The following is a 25752-nucleotide window of genomic DNA, read 5'->3' as shown; positions in this document are numbered from 1 at the left end:
CACTGTGAAGCATGGAGGTGGTGTGATTGTGTGGGGGTGCTTTGCTGGTGACACTGATTTATTTAGAATTCAAGGCACACTTAACCAGCATGGCTGCCACAGCATTCTGCAGCGATACGCCATCATCTGGTTTGCGCTTAGTGGGACTATCATTAGTTTTTCAACAGGACAATGACCCAACACACCTCCAGACTGTGTAAGGACTATTTGACCAAGAAGGAGAGTAATGGAGTGCTGCATCAGATGACCTGGCCTCCACAATCCCCCGACCTCAACCCAATTGAGATGGTTTGGGATGAGTTGGACCGCAGCGTGAAGTAAAAGCAGCCAACAAGTGCTATGTGGGAACTCCTTCAAGACTGTTGGAAAAGCATTCCATGTGACTACCTAACGAAGGTGGTTGAGAGAATGCCAAGAGTGTGCAAAGCTGTCATCCGAAAATATTATGATTTAACACTTTTGGTTGCATGATTCCATAAGTGTACAATGTAGAAAATAGTAAAAATTAAGAAAACCCTTGAATGAGTAGGTGTCCTGACTTTTGACTGTACCTGTACATCAATCTACACACAATACCCAATACCCCATAATACACACTGTATACAGATCTGTTACTTTAGATCTGCAATACTTTTACCTTCCCATCTTGTAAAAGCAATGCTTCTAGATAAATATATGAGTATTATGAGTAATGTGGTCATTTTTGTGCGTTTCACTACTGTGTTGCTGTGCTGGTTGTACCCAAGTCTAATGTTGTCCTTATGATGATGAATGTCTGTTTCCTCTCCTCCAGACCCTCTGTCCATGAGTCCACAGAAAGCCCTGGAGACCATCGGGGCCAACCTGCAGAAGCAGTATGAGAACTGGCAACCCAGGGTGAGTTCACATGGCCCCCATGTTCTCCCTCCTCCTCTTACTCTACCTCAGTGACCCACCACCCACACATACCTGTCTGTACCTGTACGTACTGTGTTGTGGATCACTGTCTCGCTAGTCTTTAGACAGGGTCCTATGGGGCTTGGAGATGTGTGTCCTACACGTGCACTTAAGCAGGTGGAAGGAAGGTACGTGGGGGGGAGTGGTGGAAGGTAAGGGGGGGGAGTGGTGGAAGGTAAGGGGGGGGAGTGGTGGAAGGTAAGGGGGGGGAGTGGTGGAAGGTAAGGGGGGGAGTGGTGGAAGGTAAGGGGGGGAGTGGTGGAAGGTAAGGGGGGGAGTGGTGGAGAGTGGTGGAAGGTAGGTAAGGGGGGGAGTGGTGGAAGGAAGGGTAAGGGGGGGAGTGGTGGAAGGAAGGGTAAGGGGGGAGTGGTGGAAAGAAGGGTAAGGGGGGAGTGGTGGAAAGAAGGGTAAGGGGGGGAGTGGTGGAAAGAAGGGTAAGGGGGGGAGTGGTGGAAGGAAGTTAAGGGGGGGAGTGGTGGAAGGAAGTTAAGGGGGGAGTGGTGGAAGGAAGATAAGGGGGGTAGTGGTGGAAGGAAGGTAAGGGGGGTGAGTGGTGGAAGGTAGGTAAGGGGGGGAGTGGTGGAAGGTAGGTAAGGGGGGGAGTGGTGGAAGGTAGGTAAGGGGGGGAGTGGTGGAAGGTAGGTAAGGGGGGGAGTGGTGGAAGGAAGGGTAAGGGGGAGAGTGGTGGAAGGAAGGGTAAGGGGGGGAGTGGTGGAAAGAAGGGTAAGGGGGGGAGTGGTGGAAGGAAGTTAAGGGGGGGAGTGGTGGAAGGTAGTTAAGGGGGGGAGTGGTGGAAGGTAGGTAAGGGGGGGGAGTGGTGGAAGGTAGGTAAGGGGGGGTGGTGGAAAGAAGGGTAAGGGGGGAGTGGTGGAAGGAAGTTAAGGGGGGGAGTGGTGGAAGGAAGATAAGGGGGGGAGTGGTGAAAGGAAGATAAGGGGAGGTAGTGGTGGAAGGTAGGTAAGGGGGGGAGTGGTGGAAGGTAGGTAAGGGGGGGGAGTGGTGGAAGGTAGGTAAGGGGGGGAGTGGTGGAAGGAAGGTAAGGGGGAGGAGTGGTGGAAGGAAGGTACGGGGGAGGAGTGGTGGAAGGAAGGTACGGGGAGGCGTGGTGGAAGGAAGGTAAGGGGGAGTGGTGGAAGGAAGGGTAAGGGGGGAGTGGTGGAAAGAAGGGTAAGGGGGGGAGTGGTGGAAAGAAGGGTAAGGGTGGAAAGAAGGGTAAGGGGGGGGAGTGGTGGAAAGTAAGGGGGGGGGAGTGGTGGAAGGTAAGGGGGGAGTGGTGGAAGGTAAGGGGGGGAGTGGTGGAAGGTAAGGGGGGGAGTGGTGGAAGGTAAGGGGGGGGAGAGTGGTGGAAGGTAGGTAAGGGGGGGAGTGGTGGAAGGTAGGTAAGGGGGGAGTGGTGGAAAGATGTGTAAGGGGGGAGTGGTGGAAAGAAGGGTAAAGGGGGGAGTGGTGGAAAGAAGGGTAAGGGGGGGAGTGGTGGAAGGAAGTTAAGGGGGGGAGTGGTGGAAGGAAGTTAAGGGGGGAGTGGTGGAAGGAAGATAAGGGGGGGAGTGGTGAAAGGAAGATAAGGGGGGGTAGTGGTGGAAGGAAGGTAAGGGGGGTGAGTGGTGGAAGGTAGGTAAGGGGGGGAGTGGTGGAAGGTAGGTAAGGGGGGGGAGTGGTGGAAGGTAGGTAAGGGGGGTGGTGGAGTGGTGGAAGGAAGGGTAAGGGGGAGGAGTGGTGGAAGGAAGGGTAAGGGGGGGAGTGGTGGAAAGAAGGGTAAGGGGGGGAGTGGTGGAAAGAAGGGTAAGGGGGGGAGTGGTGGAAAGAAGGGTAAGGGGGGGAGTGGTGGAAAGAAGGGTAAGGGGGGGAGTGGTGGAAGGAAGGGGGGGGAGTGGTGGAAGGAAGTTAAGGGGGGGAGTGGTGGAAGGAAGATAAGGGGGGGAGTGGTGGAAGGAAGATAAGGGGGGGTAGTGGTGGAAGGTAGGTAAGGGGGGGAGTGGTGGAAGGTAGGTAAGGGGGGGGAGGTAGGTAAGGGGGGGGGGTGGTGGAAGGTAAGGGGGGGGAGTGGTGGAAGGTAAGGGGGGGGAGAGTGGTGGAAGGAAGGGTGTGGTGGAAGGAAGGGTAAGGGGGAGTGGTGGAAAGAAGGGTAAGGGGGGGAGTGGTGGAAAGAAGGGTAAGGGGGGGGAGTGGTGGAAAGTAAGGGGGGGGGAGTGGTGGAAGGTAAGGGGGGGAGTGGTGGAAGGTAAGGGGGGGAGTGGTGGAAGGTAAGGGGGGGGAGAGTGGTGGAAGGTAGGTAAGGGGGGGAGTGGTGGAAGGTAGGTAAGGGGGGAGTGGTGGAAAGATGTGTAAGGGGGGAGTGGTGGAAAGAAGGGTAAAGGGGGGAGTGGTGGAAAGAAGGGTAAGGGGGGGAGTGGTGGAAGGAGAAGGGGGGGAGTGGTGGAAGGAAGTTAGGGGGGGAGTGGTGAAAGGAAGATAAAGGGGGGTAGTGGTGGAAGGAAGGTAAGGGGGGTGAGTGGTGGAAGGTAGGTAAGGGGGGGAGTGGTGGAAGGTAGGTAAGGGGGGGAGTGGTGGAAGGTAGGTAAGGGGGGGGAGTGGTGGAAGGTAGGTAAGGGGGGGGAGTGGTGGAAGGTAGGTAAGGGGGGGAGTGGTGGAAGGAAGGTAAGGGGGAGGAGTGGTGGAAGGAAGGGTAAGGGGGAGGAGTGGTGGAAGGAAGGGTAAGGGGGGGAGTGGTGGAAAGAAGGGTAAGGGGGGGAGTGGTGGAAAGAAGGGTAAGGGGGGGAGTGGTGGAAAGAAGGGTAAGGGGGGGAGTGGTGGAAAGAAGGGTAAGGGGGGGAGTGGTGGAAAGAAGGGTAAGGGGGGGAGTGGTGGAAGGAAGTTAAGGGGGGGAGTGGTGGAAGGAAGTTAAGGGGGGGAGTGGTGGAAGGAAGATAAGGGGGGGTAGTGGGGGGGTAGTGAAGGTAGGTAAGGGGGGGAGTGGTGGAAGGTAGGTAAGGGGGGGGAGTGGTGGAAGGTAGGTAAGGGGGGGAGTGGTGGAAGGTAGGTAAGGGGGGGGTTGGTGGAAGGTAGGTAAGGGGGGGGAGTGGTGGAAGGTAGGTAAGGGGGGGGAGTGGTGGAAGGTAGGTAAGGGGGGAGTGGTGGAAGGAAGGTTATGGGGGGAGTGGTGGAAGGAAGGATAAGGGGGAGGAGTGGTGGAAGGAAGGGTAAGGGGGGGAGTGGTGGAAAGAAGGGTAAGGGGGGAGTGGTGGAAAGAAGGGTAAGGGGGGAGTGGTGGAAAGAAGGGTAAGGGGGGGAGTGGTGGAAAGAAGGGTAAGGGGGGGAGTGGTGGAAGGAAGGTAAGGGGGGAGTGGTGGAAGGAAGTTAAGGGGGGGAGTGGTGAAAGGAAGATAAGGGGGGGGGTAGTGGTGGAAGGAAGGTAAGGGGGGTGAGTGGTGGAAGGTAGGTAAGGGGGGGAGTGGTGGAAGGTAGGTAAGGGGGGGAGTGGTGGAAGGTAGGTAAGGGGGGGGGTGGTGGTGTAAGGGGGGGGGTGGTGGTGGAAGGAAGTTAAGGGGGGGAGTGGTGGAAGGAAGTTAAGGGGGGGGAGTGGTGGAAGGAAGATAAGGGGGGGAGTGGTGAAAGGAAGGTAAGGGGGGAGGAGTGGTGGAAGGAAGGTAAGGGGGGAGGAGTGGTGGAAGGAAGGTAAGGGGGGAGGAGTGGTGGAAGGAAGGTAAGGGGGGAGGAGTGGTGGAAGGAAGGTATGGGGGAGGAGTGGTGGAAGGAAGGTATGGGGGAGGAGTGGGAAGGAAGGTGGAGGAGTGGTGGAAGGTAAGGGGGGGAGGAGTGGTGGAAGGAAGGTAAGGGGGAGGAGTGGTGGAAGGAAGGTAAGGGGGAGGAGTGGTGGAAGGAAGGTAAGGAGTGGAGGAGTGGTGGAAGGAAGGTAAGGGGGAGGAGTGGTGGAAGGAAGGTAAGGGGGAGGAGTGGTGGAAGGAAGGTAAGGGGGGAGGAGTGGTGGAAGGAAGGTAAGGGGGGAGGAGTGGTGGAAGGAAGGTAAGGGGGGAGGAGTGGTGGAAGGAAGGTAAGGGGGGAGGAGTGGTGGAAGGAAGGTAAGGGGGGAGGAGTGGTGGAAGGAAGGAAGGGGGGGAGGAGTGGTGGAAGGAAGGTAAGGGGGGAGGAGTGGTGGAAGGAAGGTAAGGGGGGAGGAGTGGTGGAAGGAAGGTAAGGGGGGAGGAGTGGTGGAAGGAAGGTAAGGGGGAGGAGTGGTGGAAGGAAGGTAAGGGGGGAGGAGTGGTGGAAGGAAGGTAAGGGGGAGGAGTGGTGGAAGGAAGGTAAGGGGGGGAGGAGTGGTGGAAGGAAGGTAAGGGGGGAGGAGTGGTGGAAGGAAGGTAAGGGGGGGCGAGGTGGAAGTTAAGGTGGAAGTTAAGGGGGGGGGCGAGGTGGAAGGTAAGGGGGGGGCGAGGTGGAAGGTAAGGGGGGGCGAGAGGTGGAAGGAAGGTAAGGGGGCAGGCGAGAGGTGGAAGGAAGGTAAGGGGGGGAGAGGCGGGTAGAAGGAAGGTAAGGGTTGGAGAGGCCGGTGGAAGAAATGAGGGTGGAGGAGAGGCGGATGGAAGAAATGAGGGTGGAGGAGAGGTGGATGGAAGAAATGAGGGTGGAGGAGAGGTGGAAGAAAGGAAGGGGGGAGAGGTGGAAGGACGGATGGAAGGAGGTGGAAGGACAGAAGGAAGGAGAGAGAAGGAAGAATTGAATGGAAAGGAGATTTGAGCGTGGGAAGGACAGTAAGTAGAAAGGAGAAGGCGAGCGTGAAGAGAGGGAGAGAGTGAAACACACCAGCTGAGTGTGGGCTGAGTGAGCCAGAGGTCAGTACCAGATGGTGGGAGAGAGGAGGAGGGAAGGAGTGGAGGAGTGTGAAATCATTCAGTCTCTTTCAGCCTCAGGACATAGGCCTACTGCTCGGCCAGAGACCACTTCTGGACCACAGACCTCTCTGTATGATGCTGTAACTAATAATACTAGCACTGAGCTGAACTTACACCTGTCACACTTTGACTCTGGGTTCATGTGAAAACCACTCATGAAAATGAAACTGGACCTAAAATAACCTTCTTGTATTTTAGAATACTGTATCTTGTGTATTTAGATGTATCATTTACATGGAGCCGTTGTAACTAATTTTCTTAACTTTCAACTTTTAATTATGACCTGAACCACAATATGAGTACCACCCCGTTGCATGAAATCAACTCTGTCTTCCTGGCCTCCCGAGTGGCATAGTGGCCTGAGGCACTGTATCAAAGTGCTTGCTGTGCCACTAGAGATCCTGGTTCGAGTCCAGTCTCTGTCGCAGCCGGCCCATCACGCACTAATGACTCCTGTTGCGGGCCGGGCTCAGTGCTCGCTGACACGGTCGCCAGGTGTTGTACGTTTCCTCCGGCACATTGGTTCGCCTGGCTTCCGGGTTAAGCAGGCATTGTGTCAAGAAGCAGTGTGGCTTGGCTGGGTTGTGTTTCGGAGGTGTTCGCCTCTCCCGAGTCCGTACGGGAGTTGCAGCGATGGGACAAGACTAACTACCAATTGGATACCATGAAATGGGGGAGAAAAATGGGTATCATAAAAATACAAAAAATGAATAAATCTCTCTACTTTGCCGTGTTCTGAAAATTAGAATGGCCACCTCGTTGGTACTCAATCAGTGATATCCGAGCCCTGTTCAACTCTTGACAACTGTGCCTATACTGCCCATGTTTGGAGGGACTTTCTCCATGGTTGGCAGTGCCAGCCTAACCTGTCATCATGTCTCTCTCTCTTGCTCGCTCGCTCTCTCTTATTTATGTATATATACAGTTGAAGTCAGAAGTTTACATACATTTAGGTTGGAGTCATTAAACTCGTTTTTCAACCACTCCATATATTTCTTGTTAACAAACTATAGTTTTGGCAAGTCGGTTAGGACATCTACTTTGTGCATGACACAAGTAATTTTTCCAACAATTGTTTATTTAACTTGTAATTCACTGTATCACAATTCCAGTGGGTCAGAGGTTTACATACACTAAGTTGACTGTGCCTTTAAACAGCTTGGAAAATTCCAGAAAAGGATGTAATGGCTTTAGAAGCTTCTGATAGGCTAGTTGACATAATTTGAGCCAATTGGAGGTGTACCTGTGGATGTATTTCAAGGCCTACCTTCAAACTCAGTGCCTCTTTGCTTGACATCATGGGAAAATCAATAGAAATCAGCCAAGACCTCAGAAAAATAATTGTAGACCTCCACAAGTCTGGTTCATTCTTGGGAGCAATTTCCAAACGCCTGAAGGTACCACTTTCATCTGTATAAATGATGGTACGCAAGTATAAACACCATGGGACCACGCAGCCGTCATGCCACTCAAGAAGGAGACGTGTTCTGTCTCCTAGAAATTAACATACTTTGGTGCGAAAAGTGCAAATCAATCCCAGAACAACAGCATCTATATCCACAGTAAAACAAGTCCTATATCGACATAACCTGATAGGCCGCTCAGTAAGTAAGAAGCCACTGCTCCAAAACCTCTGGTCTGATGAAACAAAAATGGAACTGTTTGGCCATAATGACCATTGTAATGTTTGGAGGAAAAAGTGGGGGACTTGCAAGCTGAAGAACACCACCCCAACTGTGAAGCACGGGGGTGGCAGCATCATGTTGTGGGGGTGCTTTGCTGCAGGGGGGACTGGTGCACTTCACAAAATAGATGGCATCATTAGTCAGGATGTTATGTGGATATATTGAAGCAACATCTCAAGACATCAGTCAGGAAGTTAAAGCTTGGTCGCAAATGGGTCTTCCAAATGGACAATGACCCCAAGCATACTTCCAATGTTGTGGCAAAATTGCTTAAGGACAACAAAGTCAAGGTATTGGAGTGGCCATCACAAAGCCCTGACGTCAATCCCATAGAACATTTTTGGGCAGAACTGAAAAAGCATGTGCGAGAAGGATCTTCTTGTTGGAAGCTTGTGGAAGGCTACCCGAAACGTTTGACCCAAGTTAAACAATTTAAAGGCAATGCTACCAAATACTAATTGAGTGTATGTCAACTTCTGACCCACTGGGAATGTGATGAAAGAAATAAAAGCTTAAATAATCATTCTCTCTACTATTATTCTGACATTTCACATTCTTAAAATAAACTGGTGATCCTAACTGACCTATAACAGGGAATTCTTACTAGGATTAAATGTCAGGAATTGACACACGCACACGCACAGTGTTAGGGACTATACTCTGTTTCCTGGCTAGGAGTACATAGCATCCCCAGCTATGGCACATTAGCCCACATATGTCCCCCTGTACTGTAAATTATTCACGTGGTCTATTTTTGGCTCTTGTTCCCTTGGGATGTAGCTAATGCACTGTAACATATTTAGTCATGTATGTTCCACCAGTGTATCTATCTATATAGCTATAAATTCATGGCTGTGTGTTAAACCCTTTCTTGGGTATTACATTAGCATAGCTTGGCGTTACATTTCTAATTTAGCTCAACATATGTTAAACTACAATACTACAATTGCTGTACTGGTGTACTTTAGGCCTATTTGGTCCCCTTGGCTATCATGGCATATCCTCGAACAGCGTAGCCTAGCATAGCGTGACCTACTGCTAGCGTAGCATGCTGCCAGTGGCTCATTATTGATAAAGAGTCTGAGTGAAAGTGACACCAGACTCCTGGCACGGCGGCGCTGCAGAGGGACAACGGGCTAATCTCATCATGATCCATCACCCCGCCAGCCCACGTGACTGACTGATACAAAGGCCCAAAATAGACACTCCCAGACACTGGGTAGCTTGGGCCAAAACCATTGGCAGTTACTATACCTGTACATGTCCTACCTATTCCTTTCCTCTTCTATACTTTGCACAGAGAGAGACACACATACCAGTGGAGGCTGCTGAGGGGAGGATGGCTCATAATAGTGGCTTGAACGGAGCGAATGGAATGTCATCAAATCGTGTGTTTTGATGTGTTTAATACCATTTCCGCTCAAGCCATTGCCACGAGCCAGTCCTCCCCCAATTAAGGTACCACCAACCTCTTGTGGCGCATACGTACAGACAAATATACACATGCTCACACGTGACACACAACAACGACGATCTGTGGTGAACTGGGATTGAGACTTTCGTCGCATCTCGTCGAATCATCTTCAAAGTTGAAACATCTCAAGTCCTCCTCAATATCTCGCCTCCACACTAAACCCGGTGTTGGGCCTCTGCTCTGCCTCTGAATGGGTTCGATGCTCAACTGGTCTCCTCTCCTCTAGAGCTCAGCCTCACCTAGCTAACCCGCTCTCCGCTTCCTAATGGGCCCTCGTTAATATTTTATGCCTCCCAGGGTTTCTTCTTCACGGCTGTACACCGACCAACCACCGCTGATGGCAGAGAAGGGAGAGATGCAACTACCCACACTCCCACAGCGATGTGCGTAGTAGGTGGTTTGTGCGCCACTCCTATGAGACCGATAATGATGTAGCCTACATGTATTGCCGTCAATATGTGACAGCTTGCATAACAACTGACAGGCATTGCTGAAGAGCTCTTGGCTTTGAGGGGTAAAACATGACCGATTTAGTCAGTGCACAGATTACAATTGCTCACTTGTGGGTTGCTCACAAGTCTTCTCTTGACTTACAGGCGTTGCCAGTTCTGTTCTACTGTGGATGTGGATTCAACTGAGAACTAGCACCGCATTCAGTTTCGTGACTGCCTCCTCCTGTGTTGAGATTTCTCTCTTTGCTCTATACTGTCTCTTTCTGTCCCTGTCTGCCTTATTCCTACTCTTCCTGTCTGTGTTCCTTTCTTTATCCCCATGGCACTTTCTCACTCTTTCACCCTCTTTCGTAGCATGCATTCTTCTCCCCCCCTTTTTTCTCCCTCTCTCTTTCTCACGGAACAGTTGGTTAGAATTGTTGATTTTGTGCCGCATGTCATCGTGGATTTTCTCCCCTCTCCTCTCCACTGGTTGAGATGAAAGCTCCTGTTTTTAAAAGCAGCAGCTTTGTCAGAATGCCATTACCTTTTTAACAGCCCTGTGGCAGAGAAGACTGGCTGAGCAGAGCTGGTGTGACTTCTCTGCATGCCTGCATAGTCTCTTCCGCTCTCTCTCTCTCTCTCTCTCTCACCCTCCAACTCCCCACCTGTATCCCCCCGTAACTTTTCTCTCTCGCTGAGCTGCTTTTTCTGCTAGCACTGCACTGGCTGTAGATCTGAGCCTCTGCTGTCCAGTAGAACGCCCTCTACATTATTTATCAGTGTTCTTAAAACACTGCTCCTGATTTGGGTTTTAGATTCTCTTTTATTACCCGGGCTGTGTCGAGATCTCTGGCGGGAGAGAAAGAGAACAGAGCGTGACAGGGACGAGGTGTTGGGTGACTGAGCTAGTGTGATCTTGACAGTCTTAACTGTTCAAATTTGGAATGCAAATGTTTTCAGAACAAAGCGGAATTCACATCTTCACATGCAGAGATGGCGTTCCCTCCCCCCAATGCTCAATCATTCGCTTCCCCCTTTCGGCGGGACGATCACAAACTATTCAAGCGAGGGGAAACAAGCATATAACATGCGGAGATGTACTACTAGCCCATCTGGGTCGGGGGGGACCAATTAACACACAGGAAGAGGTATGGTCGCCTATTTCCCTTGGTCAGTGGCCGATCCATAGATCGGATCTATAAACAACGTGGTAATGAGCCGAGGCATCGATCAAGGCAATGGGATCCCTATGGGAGACAGAGGAACCACTTCAGAGCAGTATCGATCAGCTCTGACTGCTGATCACCATTCTAAATATCATAGGAAAGACAACTAGAGATCTAGAGACGATCTGGTGGAGGTCGCACACGTTTAGTACCGATCAAGTGTCAATTTGTGTGTTATAGTACAGTATGTTGATCCCCTTTTTGAAACGTAAACTACAAAACAATAGGGACACCTTCCTAATAGTGAGTGGCACTCTCCCCTTTTTGCCCTCAGAACAGCCTCAATTCGCCTGGCATGGACTCTACAAGGAGTTGAAAGCGTTCCACAGGGATGCTGGCCCATGTAGACTCCAATGCTTCCCACAGCTGTGTCAAGTTGGCTGGATGTCGTTTGGGTGTTGGACTATTCTTGATACTCACAGGAAACGATTGAGTGTGAAAAAGCAAGCAGCGCTGCAGTTCTTGACACATTCAAACCGGTGCAACTGGCAGCAACTACCATACCCCGTTCAAAGGCGCTTACATCTTTTGTCTTGCCCAGTCACGTACACAATCCATGTCTCAATTGTCTGAATTGGCTTAAAAATCCTTCTTTAACTGGTCTCCTCCACTTCATCTACACTGATTGAAGAGGATTTAACAAGTGACATCAATAAGGGATCATAGCTTTCACCTGGATTCACCTGGTCAGTCTGTCATGGAAAAAGCAGGTGTTCTTAATGTTTTGTACACAGTGTATATTGGTCACTTATAGGAAAAACAATACAAATAATAGTCAAATGCAAAGATTTATATAGAACCCAGGTTGTCCTTCCAAGGCCCCCAAAGGCATTTATTCTCTCATTCACAATCCTATAGACCAGGGCTGTTCAATTCCGGTCCTTCTGGGTTTTGTTAACTGCACTCACCTGGTGTCCCAGGTCTGAATTAGTCCTTGATTAGAAGGAGAGGAATGTCGGCCCCTCCAGGACCGACATTGAACAGCCCTGCTACAGACATTGAAGAGACGGAGCATAGATTCTTCTGTGTACTGTTGGACTGGTCAATGGCCTTGAGCAAATACATTAGACATATGATGGTCAATGTCTTGATTTAGTTGCCTGTTTAGTAATGATTGAGTGAGTGGCGGTGTGTTCTCCTGTGCAGGCAGGCGTGAGATGGGGACCGTCATGTGAGAGTGACCATTTGTGTTAGTTAGACCTCACATCATCTCAGTAAGTAGAGTGAGTGACACCATTGCACTGTGTGTGACTGTGTGTGACTGCGTGGGAGGTGTTTCAGACTGCTCGCTCCATGTCATAAAAGTGACGGAGAGGTGGAATAGTTTGACAGAACTAATGATAAGTGGCAGTGGATTGGGTTATTACAGATTTATATGACAGCACCGTGGCAGAGGTGTGAGTGAATATCTGTATGTCCGACCACCTGATTTGGTAAGTGTGTGTTTGTGTAATGAATAGCGGCGGTGTCCTGCTGCTCTCGCTCCACAGTTTCACAGTGACTCATCTCTCAGCTGCCGCTCCAGTCATGTTTCTGTGTCAGCGATGTTCAGGGACAAATGGCCAGCATGGAAGTATTATTGAAATATGCCGTCCGCGTGTGTGTGTGAGCGATCCTGTGTCTGTCTTGTGTGTGTCATTTGGCAAGCCCTATGGGGGCCCAGTCATAGAGAGGATGCAGACTACAGAGCAGGAGGCGAGGCGAGACCCACAGGAAGACAAGATGGGACTAGGGACAGAAAGAAATGAATGCTGCTTCACTTACTGCGCTTAACTTATCATACAGTTCTTCTTTCTATGTGTGAATGACTGGTATTGTGGATGGATCCGTGTGGGCTCTAACTTTGTGTGTGTGCGTGCAAAACTGTGATTTGTGTGTTAGGCACGGCTTGAAATAGGACTGTGACGGTCATATTTTTTGGGTTTACGCTAATTAGCCTGCCAAATGACTGCGGTCATCGTAATAACCGTTCAAAGCATTTTTTATTTTTTATTTTTAGTATACATTTTTTAAACACTTTCTCTTCCCCTGACTGCATGTGCTGCTATAGAAATAGAATGAATAGAACAGGCATCCCCATTCAAGTCAATGATGGCATAATGGGTGGACTGGCGGCCATTGCGAGTGTACCTATAGGAGCAAAGCAGGAAGTTGGCGGCAGATAGCCTAGAGCTGTAAGAGCATCGGGCCTGTAAGCCAAAGGTTGCCCGTTTGAATCTCCCAGCCGACAAGTAAAAAAAAAAAAATGTCAATCTCCCTTGAGCAAGGCACTTAACGCTAATTGCTCTATGGTCTCTGGGGCGGCAGGTAACCTAATGGTTAGAGCGTTGGGCCAGTAACCAAAAGGTTGCTGGATCGAATCCCCGAGCTGACAAGGTAAAAATCTGTCACTGCCCCTGAACAAGGCATGTTCCCCGGGCGCCAATTATGGCAGCCCCCCCCCCCCCCCCCCCGCCGTTAAATGCGGAAGACACATTTCAGTTGAATGCATTCAGTTGTACAACTAACTAGGTATCCCCCTTTCCCCAGTAATGGCTGATCCCTGGCCATGACTCCACTCTCCGGGGGGAGTTTGGATATACAAAAAACACTTATTCTCACCTGCCACTCGTACAGGTTACTGACTTTTACTTGAGGTGAAACAGGACAAATATAAGCAGCCCCTCCCCTATTTGACCTTTGACCCATCAACGTGCTGTGATTTGATTCAACCCAACTGACATTACAATAAATGCATTCTATTGCATGAGCCACATCAGTTAACAGAATTTGTATGAACATTTTACATTTCTATGGAAATGATTGCATCACAATAAAAGGCAGCCATTGCTAGTTTACCAGTCAAATTGTCAGAGGTTCCAAGCCCTTTATATTCAATGTATTTCTGTGTGCTGCTGCTGCCTGGAGGGGGGTGTTGCCTAGGCAGCCGAAGACTCGTTTCAGCAACGAGCAGCAAAGTTTCATCACGTTGTCAAGAGTCCATGTTATAGCAGAAAAGGACCCAACCGCACGAAGCCCAGGCCGTCCCCTCTTCAGTCAGCTATTTGTTCCACGCAAAATATAGACATACAGTGCCTTCAGAAAGTATTCAGGCCCCTTGACTTTTTCCACATTTTGTTACATTACAGCCTTATTCTAAAGTTGATTTAAATATTTTTTCCCCTAAGCAATCTACACACAATACCCTATAATGACACAGGTTTTCGTTCATTCGCTGAGGTCACTTGTTTTGCCTGTTCTAACATTCAATCGAACAGTAACTTGATGTCTGTCTGCCTGCTTTATATAGCCCCGGCCACGTGCCTCACTGTCTGTAGGAGCGTGACTGGAGTGGTGTAGCTAAAAAAACTGGCCGGTGAGTGTAAATTTTTTCCGGCATTGACGGTTATTTTATTTCATCCATATGTAACGGTATAGCTTCCTTCCCTCTCCACGCCCCTACCTGGGCTCGAACCAGGGACCCTCTGCACACATCAACAACTGACACCCTCGAAGCATCGTTACCTATCGCTCCACAAAAGCCGCGGCCCTTGCAGAGCAAGGAAACAACTACTTTAAAGTCTCAGAGTGAGTGACATCACGATTGAAACGCTATAAGCGTGCAACCCGCTAACTAGCTAGCCATTTCACACTGGTTACACATAACTGTCGGATACACGCTTATACCGTAATTGTGCCAGGCCTAGCTTGAAATCAAGGTCCTGTCGTCCCAGGAAAAATACAAAATATGTCTGGGATTGTTCAAAACAGACTCTGGGACAGTTCTGGGATGATGGATCCAAAGTTAGTGCGTTTGGAAAGTATTCAGACCCCTTTACTTCTCCCATATTTTGTTACGTTACAGCCATATTCTAAAATTGTTAAAATTGTTTTCCCCCCTCAATCTACACACTACCCCATAATGACGAAGTAAAAACAGGTTTTTAGACATTTTTGATAATATTCTACAAAAAAACTTGAAATATTAAATTTACATAAGTATTCAGACCCTTTACTCAGTAATTTCTTGAAGCACTTTTGGCAACGATTACACCTTTGAGACTTCTTGGGTATGACGCTACAAGTTTGGCACACCTGTATTTAGGAAGTTTCTACCATTCTTCTCGCAGATCCTCTCAAGTTCTGTCAGGTTGGATGGGGAGCGTTGCTGTACAGCTATTTTAAGGTCTCTACAGAGATGTTTGATCGGATTCAAGTCCGGGCTCTGGCTGGGCCACTCAAGGACATTGAGACTTGTCACGAGGCCACTCCTATGTTGTCTTGGCTGTGTGCTCAGGGTCGTTGTCCTGTTGGATGGTGAACCTTTGCCCCAGTCTGGGGTCCTGAGCCCTCTGGAGCAGGTTTTCATCAAGGATCACAGTGTACTTTGCTCTGTTCATCTTTCCCTCGATCCTGACTAGTCTCCCAGTCCCTGCCGCTGAAAAACATCCCCACAGCATGATGCTGCCACCACCATGCTTCACCGTAGGGGTGGTGCCAGGTTTCCTCCATTCAGGCCAAAGAGTTCAATCTTGGTTTCTTCAGACAAGAGAATCTTGTTTCTCATGGTCTGAGATTCTTTAGGTGCATTTTGGCAAACTCCAAGTGGGCTGTTGTGCCTTTTACTAAGGAGTGGCTTCTGTCTGGCCACTACCATAAAGGCCTGATTGTTGGAGTGCTGCCCAAATGGTTGTCCTTCTGGAAGGTTCTCCCATCTCCACAGAGGAACCCTGAAGCTCTGTCAGTGACCATCGGGTTCTTGGTCACCTCCCTGACCATGGACCCCCGATTTCTCAGTTTGGCCAGGCGGCCAGCTCTAGGAAGAGGTTCTAAAGTTCATCCCTTTAAGAATGATGGAGGCCACTGTGTTCTTGGGGACCTAAAATGCTGCAGAAATGTTTTGCTACCCTTCCCCAGATATGTGCCTCAAAACAATATTGTCTCGTCGCTCTATGGGCAATTCCTTCGACCTCATGGCTTGGTTTTTGCTCTGATGTGCACTGTCATCTGTGGGACCTTATATAGACAGGTGTGTGCCTTTCCAAATCATGTTCAATCAATTGAATTTACCACATGAAGTTGTAGAAACCTCTCAAGGCTGATAGATGGAAACAGGATGCACCTTACCTCAATTTCGAGTCTCATAGAAAAGTGATCGTTTCTGGGAACTAACTCCTAAACTTGGGATAGGGTTGATTATCAGGTATCCTATTGAAATATGGAGTGTTGAGGGTTAGAGGGTCTACACCTGAAGTTATTGGTTATCTGTATGAGGAAGGTATGTAGTGTGTGCAATTAGGCTTGGAATGTGCTGAATGCAGGGAAATGGATCACATGTACAGTTGTGGCCAAAAGTTTTGAATGACACATTCATTTACACAGTTTGCTGCCTCAGTGTCTTTAGATATTTTTGTCAGATGTTACTATGGAATACTGAAGTATAATTACAAGCATTTCATAAGTGCCAAAGGCTTTTATTGACAATTACATGAAGTTGATGCAAAGAGTCAATATTTGCAGTGTTGACCCTTATTTTTCAAGACCTCTGCAATCCACCCTAGCATGCTGTCATTTAACTTCTGGGCCACATCCTGACTGATGGCAGCCCATTCTTGCATAATCAATGCTTGGAGTTTGTCAGAATTTATAGGTTTTTGTTTGTCCGCCCGCCTCTTGAGGATTGACCCCAAGTTCTCAATGGGATTAAGGTCTGGGGAGTTTCCTGGCCATGGACCCAAAATATCGACGTTTTGTTCCCCGAGCCACTTGGTTATCACTTTTGCCTTAAGGCAAGGTGCTCCATCATGCTGGAAAAGGCATTGTTCGTCACCAAACTGTTCCTGGATGGTTGGGCGAAGTTGCTCTCGGAGGATGTGTTGGTACCATTCTGTATTCATGGCTGTGTTCATAGGCAAAATTATGAGTGAGCCCACTCCCTTGGCTGAGAAGCAACCTCACACATGAATGGTCTCAGGATGCTTTACTGTTGGCATGACACAGGACTGATGGCAGCGCTCACCTTGTCTTCTCTGGACAAGCTTTTTTCCGGACGCCCCAAACAATCAGAAAGGTGCTTCATCAGAGAAAATGACTTCACCCCAGTCCTCAGCAGCCCAATCCCTATACCTTTTGCAGAATATCAGTCTGTCCCTGATGTTTTTCCTGGAGACAAGTGGCTTCTTTGGTGCCCTTCTTGACACCAGGCCATCCTCAAAGTCTTCGCCTCACTGTGCGTGCAGATGCACTCACACCTGCCTACTGCCATTCCTGAGCAAGCTGTGTACTGGTGGTGCCCCGATCCCACAGCTGAATCAACTTTAGGAGACGGTCCTGGCGCTTGCTGGACTTTCTTGGGCGCCCTGAAGCCTTCTTCACAACAATTGAACCGCTCTCCTTGAAGTTCTTGATGATCCGATAAATGGTTGATTTAGGTTCAACCTTACTGGCAGCAATATCCTTGCCCTTTTTGTGCAAATCAATGATGACATGTTTCCTTGCAGTCAGCCATGTCTGACAGAGGAAGAACAATGATTCCAAGCACCACCCTCCTGTTATTCGAACTCAATCAGCATGACAGAGTGATCTCCAGCCTTGTCCTCGTCAACACTCACACCTGTGTTAATGATAGAATCACTGACATGATGTCAGCTGGTCCTTTTGTGGCAGGGCTGAAATGTAGTGGAAATGTTTTTTGGGGGATTCAGTTAATTTGCATGGCAAAGAGGGACTTTGCAATTAATTGCAATTCATCTGATCACTCTTTATAACATTCTGGAGTATATGCAAATTGCCATCATACAAATGGAGGCAGCAGACATTGTGAAAATGTATATTTGTGTCATTCTCAACTTTCGGCCACGACTGTACAATGTAAAGAAATGAGAGGCCTCGTCATTCAGTAGCTTGACTGTAAAGCATCAATAACAATGTCCCTCGGAGGATGAAGTAATTGCTTTAGGTTTGTGTTTATTTTTCTTGCCCGTCAATGGTTCAGTAGGAGGACATTAGCGTCTGTTAGCGCCATGATCCTCAGCAATACAAATACAATACAAACAATGTAGCGATTAGCGCTCCCGGACACCCCGACATTGGCGGGAGACTTACAGCTATTGAAACAACTCCAGAACGTGTGTGTGTAGCTATTCAAACAGCTCCACGTAATTAAAAAGTGAGTCATGTGCACACACACACACACACACACGTTCCTGTGTTTACCATGTGCTGCTGGCGCCGTCGCAGCCACCACCTCAAGGACATCTGATGAGGAGCTGTCACAGAGCCTTCTCGATGGAGAGAGCTGAGAATGGAATCCAAAGGCGGATAAACTCATTCTCGTAGGGATAAACTCGTCTTTGTGTAAACAAACATTGGTTTTCTGAGAAGAGAAGACAAGGGCTTTTGTAGTCTTCAGGCACAGTGAATAGGCTGATGGGGACATGAAAGTGTTTGAGTTTGACTCATGATGCTGTAGACTAGTGTATGGGGAAGATGTAAAGGCCTTTACAGAAAGGCATTGCGTTTGTTTGTGCAGACGTGTTCGATTATGTTTTGTAACTGACGCTGTGAAATGTTGTGCGATTCATGATGGCATCGGTGTCGAAGAAAGGAACCGTGGCTCTGTGGAGACATTCTGCAAAGCTTTCAACTGAGCTGAGAAACACGCCATTTGTTTTTGAACAGGTGCGATTTGACTTGAGATGAGGACCTTGAGTTGAATGTCACACATTAGTATTAACGGCAACTTCTTGCTCACGTCAGGTAAGGGTAGCATCAAAGTACAGATCCAGGATAAGCCTGCCCTACTCAAATTCTGAGAATTCTTAGAATCTAGGTGCTCCACCCATAATTTCTCCCTTATTTGGAAGCTAAGTGAATTGCAACAGCACTAGGCTGTATTCAAAACAGATCTCCCCCTCCCCTGTATCCCATTTCCCTGTAACATGAAAGGGACTAAGGCTTGAGCCTTTTACTTTCGGTTTTGGTCCACCAGCTTCAAACGGCTGTAAAAACAATATTTTTTTGTAATTGAAAAGATTTCACGGTGATTTAGATGGTGACAATGATGCCCTACACTATTCAGTGCTTGTTTTCTCACAGACTGAAATTGAACTAACTGTGTTGAATTTTAGCAACCAGGAAATTACATTGATTTCTACATTGGCCACTTGACCTGATTTCCACTGGATAACACAGCCACAAATTCAAAAAAGCTTTCCCATTTTGACAAAAAGACACCGCTCCGGCGGGAGAAATCTATAGGCGAATATCAGACCATTACAACTTTGGCAGGCAAGTAATACTGTGAAATACTATCATTCCACTATTACTGGAGATATATTACGGACATTTCTTGAAAATAACGTTCTTAATTCTTAAAAAATTCTTAATCCTTTGTGTTGCGCTTTAACCAAAACAGACCTTGGATCAGTGCTTGCATTCTCAGAACTGCATGTACTGAGATGAGGCTGGTTTAGAAGTAGTGTCCACAGACTTACCATAAGTGTAGTGAGGGCCAGACTTAGAACAGCTCAGAAAAAGCATGTTTGTCACTGCTCACAGTTCAGTGTAGGACATACTACAGAAGTCAGGGAAAGGTAATCTATTTGGTTGTAGTGGTTAAGTGGGTCAGATGCCTACAAGCCCTTACATGTTACTCAGTCACGGGTCAAGAGCTTAACACACAAGTACAACTAACGCGTATTGACACACAACACAGGCACACACGCTGAACACGGATAGGAAGAGAAGATGGACACGTGAAAATTAGAACCAGTAGCTTAGTAAAACACGCATGTGGGAATCCAAGTGTTTTTGAGGAAAAAGGATTATGGAAATGTTATGATTCCAGTAAGTAAATGTCGCTCAAATCCAAAAACGAGAGCACAACTAGCTCGGCGGGTATCAGATGGCACGATGGTAAAATCCTCATTAGTGTAGCAGGGGTGGTAATTCTGGTAAACATGACAACAGCTTTCCAAACACCACGTAGTCTAATGCACAAACACTCAATAGAAAGCCCCGCCGCACACCAAATTGATCCTTGTTTTTAGATCACACAGAAATCCCATGTATTACTAATGCCCAAATACAGACACTCACGATGCATGCTTCCATACGGTGTATAGTGAACACAGCAGGTATGAGCCACACAAGCAAATGACATTTTAAGTAAGAGCTCTATTCTGGTGGCTGGAGCTGCATACAAATTGGAGGCAGTGGAAGAGAGAAGGTAGACGGCCAAGACGAATAGGGGGCAAGTGGGAATCAAGAGGCAGTTCGAGTGAGTCGGTAGTGTGGGACTAGCACATTGGGGAGGCTAGGAATTGGATGCTTGAAAGATGAACACGACACAATTCGTAGTTGTAGCCCAACTCTAAGCAGACAGACAGGCTAGATGGTAGGCCTAGAGTAGGATACTACAGAGAATCAGGAGAAAAAGCCAAGTAAATGGGTAGAGTGGGGCAGAAATAGTTTGACATTAAGAATAGTGGAGGGCGCTGAAAAGTTGAGACTACCCAATTGTTAGTACTATCTGCAGGCAAATGCTATCAGGCAACTCTATGCATAAAGTAGCAACATGTTCATGCCGTGTCCAGGCTCCAGCTAAAGTCCACGCGAGTGCTGAGGGTCTAGGGTTTTGTGGGTGCCGAGAGGAATGGAGAGGCTGAAGCCAGATAGAGGGGGAGGAGAGAGAGAGAAAGGCTTGGAAACGAGAGGCCTTGAGACATGGAGAGTGATGGTGAACAGTGGAGGACTTTGGCCTTTCTCCAGCTTCTGTGTCTGAGCTCTTCAGTCTGAATGGGATGTAAAAAGGCCAAACGGGACAATGCTAGTTTTAGCTGTCATCCGTCGAACGCATGTGACTCACACTAACTTGCATAAACGTACAGAAATAATTAGCCTACACTTCAAAAGGTGATCTAAGTGCATTGACGTCAGCAAACATTCTGACACGTGGGAGGCGCCAGAAATTGTAACCAAACTTTAAAGACTTAATTACATAAAGAATGGCTAAACTACAGTCAAGTTTGACAAATATAATGATAAATAACATTAATGTGTTAAGGCTTGATTCTGTCAACATACTAGTTCAGGTCAAATGGCCAGTGGCTGTTGTGCACCGCACATCACCACCAATCTGAGGAACCAAATCTCAAACAATTTAATTGTTTGAAACTTGGATGTTTTACTTCATATTATAAGGCAGGCCTTACCTTGCTTGAAATTAGCGAAGACAAAATATGACCATAGAAATGTTGAATTATTTTAGAAACACTTCCTCATATGCCATTGAAAGCAGCATTTCTCTAGTGTTCTCTTGGTTTTCAAATCAGTTGCTCATTAGAACAGTTTTGTCTTGCCGCGTGTGCATTACTGGGAGTATAATGTGAAGAAATAATAGTTTATTAACATTTTAAGCTTAACGCTCTGATCTGTTCCATCAGCCTCGTTGTGTTTTACCATTTTCTGGTAAAACCGTGGGTGTTCGGTGCATTCGGAAAGTATTCAGACCCCTTCCATTGTCCCACGTTTTGTTACATTACAGATCTTATTCTAAAGTGGATTCAATTAAATGGTTTCCCTCATCAATCTACACACAGTAGCCCATAATGACAAAGTGAAAACAGCTTTTTATAAATTCTTGCAAATTTATTACACATAAAAAAACAGAAATTCCCCATTTACATAATATTCAGATCCTTTTGTTAGGTTCTAATTCTGAGTATAATACTCCACGGACACAATGAAAGCTTAACCAAGTTTATTCTTCCCAGAGGATCAATTCAGCTGCATTAAATACATTTTCACACAAGCACTGATATTTAACCCTTCCTCCTAGGTTGAGTCTCCTCCTACAAATCTGAACAGCCAATGCATCTCTGTTGCTAGACAGAACCTTAGTGATATCTGTTCTTCCTCACTTCATCTGACCTGACCTCTACCTCAATGCCTGCTACAGTCGTGGTCAAAGGTTTTGAGAATTACACAAATATACATTTTCTGCTGTCTGCTGCCTCAGTTTGTATGATGGCAATTTGCATATACTCCAGAATGTTATGAAGAGTGATCAGATGAATTGCAATTAATTGCAAAGTCCCTCTTTGCCATGCAAATGAACTGAATCCCCCCCTAAAAAAATTCCACTGCATTTTAGCCCTGCCACTAAAGGAGCAGTTGACATCATGTCAGAGATTCTCTCGTTAACACAGGTGTGAGCGTTGACGAGGACAAAGCTGGAGATCAATCTGTCATGCTGATTGAGTTCGAATAAGACTGGAAGCTTCAAAAGGAGGTTAGGAATCATTGTTATTCCTCTGTCAACCATGGTTAACTGCATGGAAACACGTGTCATCATCAATGCTTTGCACAAAAAGGGCTTCACAGGCTGCCAGTAAGATTGCATCTAAATCAACCCTTTATCGGATCATCAAGAACTTCAAGGAGAGCGGTTCAATTGTTGTGAAGAAGGCTTCAGGGCGCCCAAGAAAGTCCAGCAGGCGCCAGGATCGTCTCCTAAAATGAATTCAGCTGTGGGATCGGGGCACCACCAGTACAGCGCTTGCTCAGGAATGGCAGCAGGCAGGTGTGAGTGCATCTTCATGCACAGTGAGGCAAATACTTTTGGAGGATGGCCTGGTGTCAAGAAGGGCACCAAAGAAGCCACTTCTCTCCAGGAAAAACATCAGGGACAGACTGATATTCTGCAGAAGGTACAGGGATTGGACTGCTGAGGACTGGGGTAAAGTCATTTTCTCTGATGAATCACCTTTCTGATTGTTTGGGGCATCTGGAAAAAAGCTTGTCCGGAGAAGACAAGGTAAGCGCTAACATCAGTCCTGTGTCATGCCAACAGTAAAGCATCCTGAGACCATTCATGTGTGGGGTTGCTTCTCAGCCAAGGGAGTCGGCTCACTCACAATTTTGCCTAAGAACACAGCCATGAATAAAGAATGGTATCAACACATCCTCCGAGAGCAACTTCTCCCAACCATCCAGGAACAGTTTGGTGATGAACAATGCCTTTTCCAGCATGATGGAGCACCTTGCCTTAAGGCAAAAGAGATAACTAAGTGGCTTGGGGAACAAAACATCGATACTTTGGGTCCATGGCCAGGAAACTCCCCAGACATTAATCCCATTGAGAACTTGGGGTCAATCCTCAAGAGGTGGGCGGACAAACAAAAACCTACAAACTCCAAGCATTGATTATGCAAGAATGGCTGCCATCAGTGGCCCAGAAGTTAATTGACAGCATGCCAGGGTGGATTGCAGAGGTCTTGATAAAGAAGGGTCAACACTGCAAATATTGACTCGCTGCATTCATGTAATTGTCAATAAAAGCCTTTGACACTTATGAAATGCTTGTAATTATACTTCAGTATTCCATAGTAACATCTGACAAAAATATCTAAAGACACTGAGGCAGCAAACATTGTGTAAATTAATATCTGTGTAATTCTGAAAACCTTTGGCCACGACTGTACTAAGCAACTTTCAATATCCCACATTACCTCAGTCTGTAACGTCATGATGTCCATTCAGTATTCAAGAAGGATCAAGTCAAATGTAGTGCTGTTTTGAAGGGTGATTGAATTGAGGCGCACAGCTAAGCTGCTTTACAATCCAGCTACAGTACTGCTGAATGACGAGGCTTCTGTTTACATTGTACTAAGCAATCTTCTCTATCCATTTTCCAGTCAGTTTCGTCATAAGATGTAGGCTCTCACAATTCCCGAAGAGTTTGGTCTGAGGATTTTTCTGTTGCGCCCAGAACAGCTCAGTCAAGGCCTCATCGTTGGCGAACTACAAAGTTGCACGTGTACCGTAACATAAAGGGTTACGTGTGAGCCAAGCTGTTGTACAATTTGGTCTTCGTTTGTGTTGCCGTCGATTTCTAGAGGCATGTATTCTTCCCTCCCAGATGTTGCCATCTTTATTACTGTAAAATAATGCAGAACCTTGGTTTAGGTCTCGGATCAATGCACTTGTTCTTTATTGTTAGATGTACTAATAATGTAGAGAATAGAAGTCTATTCACTTGTCTTTTCTCAAGGAACACCGAGCTTCTAGAATGCCTGGTTTTTCAGACGGGCTCCCAGTGCATATTAAGTGTCATATTCCATTTATCCAGTGACCTCATCTAAATATCCATCTACATTCTCCTGCTCTGGCTTGTCAAGGGAAAGTGAAGAGCATGAGGCATATGCGTGTCTTGGTATACTTCTGCACGACTACTCAATCAGCAGTCTCAATCAGACACATACACTTTGTCATTTGCGCGCGCACACACATTCTTTCTTCACACACATTTTCCATCCACACATCTGTCACTCAACCAGCTCCTTCCTCCATTTGGTGCTTTGGTTGCTTTTGAACCTGGGGACCTTGGCTTTTCTGCTCTCCCCCAATTAGCGACTGTGGGGACTTCAGTTCTAAGGGATCCCTAGTGTGTGTGTGTGTGTCCATCCCCTAGCTAATGATCTCCTGTCTGAAGGGTCCGGCAAGTGGATGCCTGAATAATCCACTTTCTCACAGGGCTTGTACTAAGAGTTCCACTTGGCTGCCTTTACTTCTTCTGTCCTCTTTATTCCAAAGTGCCAGAAAGATACTGGTTTTATGTGTCGAGACAATTCAGTTACAGCTCATTGCCATAAGATGACATTGCAACTGCATTTTTGACAGATTTCTTGGAAATGAATGTTGAAGAGTACAAAAAGCTCCCGTCTTGAATAGGATTTTTAGGCTGATGAAATGGCTTTTATTGCTTCATTTAGCCGACGCTCTTATCCAGGGCTACTGACGGCAGAAATTATGTTGAATATAAGTGCCTTGCTCAAGGGCACATCGACATACTTTTTACCTAGTCGCCTCAGGGATTCGAACCAGCGACCGGTTTCTGGCCCAGTGTTCTTCACCGCTAAGCTACCTGCCACCCAGTCTTGTCCTTGCCATTCTCTTTGCCACTTGACAAGTGTATTGAGTCATTGAGATCTGTGGGCATTTTTCAATATGCAATCCAACCGTGCTCCACACACTCATGTTCCCAGCGTATTCTCAGAGGATGTTCTCTGAGTACGTTCTTGTGAGGACGAGAGTGTGGAGCGCACAAACATTTGAGAAGCACTTCCATTACTGTGTTACCTCACCCTACACCTCCCAATTCACTGAACCTTATTCCAACCAGGACAGTGGCAACAATGGAGACCAAACAAGATATACACACGGCAAACATTTTACTTCATAACTATCAGCTAGATACAGCATATGTGAATTGTAATAATGTAGCTAACCAGAAAATGACCTAAAGCTACTGTTAGCTAGCGAAAAAATTGTAGCTAGCCAGTTAACACTATTGACTTAATATGGGCTTGTGATCTACGCGTGCGACAGTGGGTATTGTAGGCAGGTAAACATGCCAAAATTTACACCGCATGTATTTATAAACCTATCAAGTTCAAGTATTGTATTCAGGCAACATTTCGATGTGAATAGGCACAATGGAAAAATTGATATAAAAAAAATATATCACTTGCCACTTTAAACAATGCCACTTAATATAATGTCTACATACCCTACATTACTCATCTCATATGTATATACTGTACTCGATACCATCTACTGCATCTTGCCTATGCCGTTCTGTACCATCACTCATTCATATATCTTTATGTACATATTATTCATCCCTTTACACGTGTATAAGGTAGTTGTTGTGAAATTGTTAGGTTAGATTACTTGTTGGTTATTACTGCATTGTCGGAGCTAGAAGCACAAGCATTTCGCTACACTCGCATTAACATCTGCTAACCATGTGTATGTGACAAATAACATTTGATTTTGAATATTTAATTCTGAAGTATGTTTTCTCTCGCTTCAGTGAAAATAATGGGCGCCATTGATTATATATTTTTTTTATGGGCGTTTTATATTTCTGCTCATTCGAGTACGCATTAGAGAAGTGCTTTCCGTCCTCCGTTTCGCAAACTTCGACTTGGACTCAAACCCCGACCCTCCCGTGCTCCAATTTGCTTGCTCGCAGCATCGGTATTATGCATTTATTTTAGAAACACCCTGTGTGTTCGATTCAAAGGTGCATTTAAAACACCCTGTATTTGATCACACCGATGAGACTAATCCTATTGTAATGTA

The 25752-nt window shown here is 47.1% G+C and overlaps 1 protein-coding gene across 7 annotated transcripts in view; it reads left to right on the top strand.

The window, feature by feature from the left end:
* Positions 1-25752, top strand: part of LOC139424649 (regulatory-associated protein of mTOR) — a 208718-nt gene that overhangs the window by 29534 nt on the left and 153432 nt on the right. For all 7 annotated transcript variants that reach the window (XM_071176690.1, XM_071176689.1, XM_071176687.1 and 4 more), the window contains exon 4: positions 794-876. In XM_071176690.1, the coding sequence (XP_071032791.1) occupies positions 794-876 (83 nt within the window). The remainder of the gene's footprint in view (positions 1-793; positions 877-25752) is intronic.

The sequence above is a fragment of the Oncorhynchus clarkii genome, chromosome 13 (assembly GCF_045791955.1).
Source record: "Oncorhynchus clarkii lewisi isolate Uvic-CL-2024 chromosome 13, UVic_Ocla_1.0, whole genome shotgun sequence".
Lineage (NCBI taxonomy): Eukaryota > Metazoa > Chordata > Actinopteri > Salmoniformes > Salmonidae > Oncorhynchus > Oncorhynchus clarkii.
This window is presented reverse-complemented; position numbering and strand designations above follow the sequence as displayed.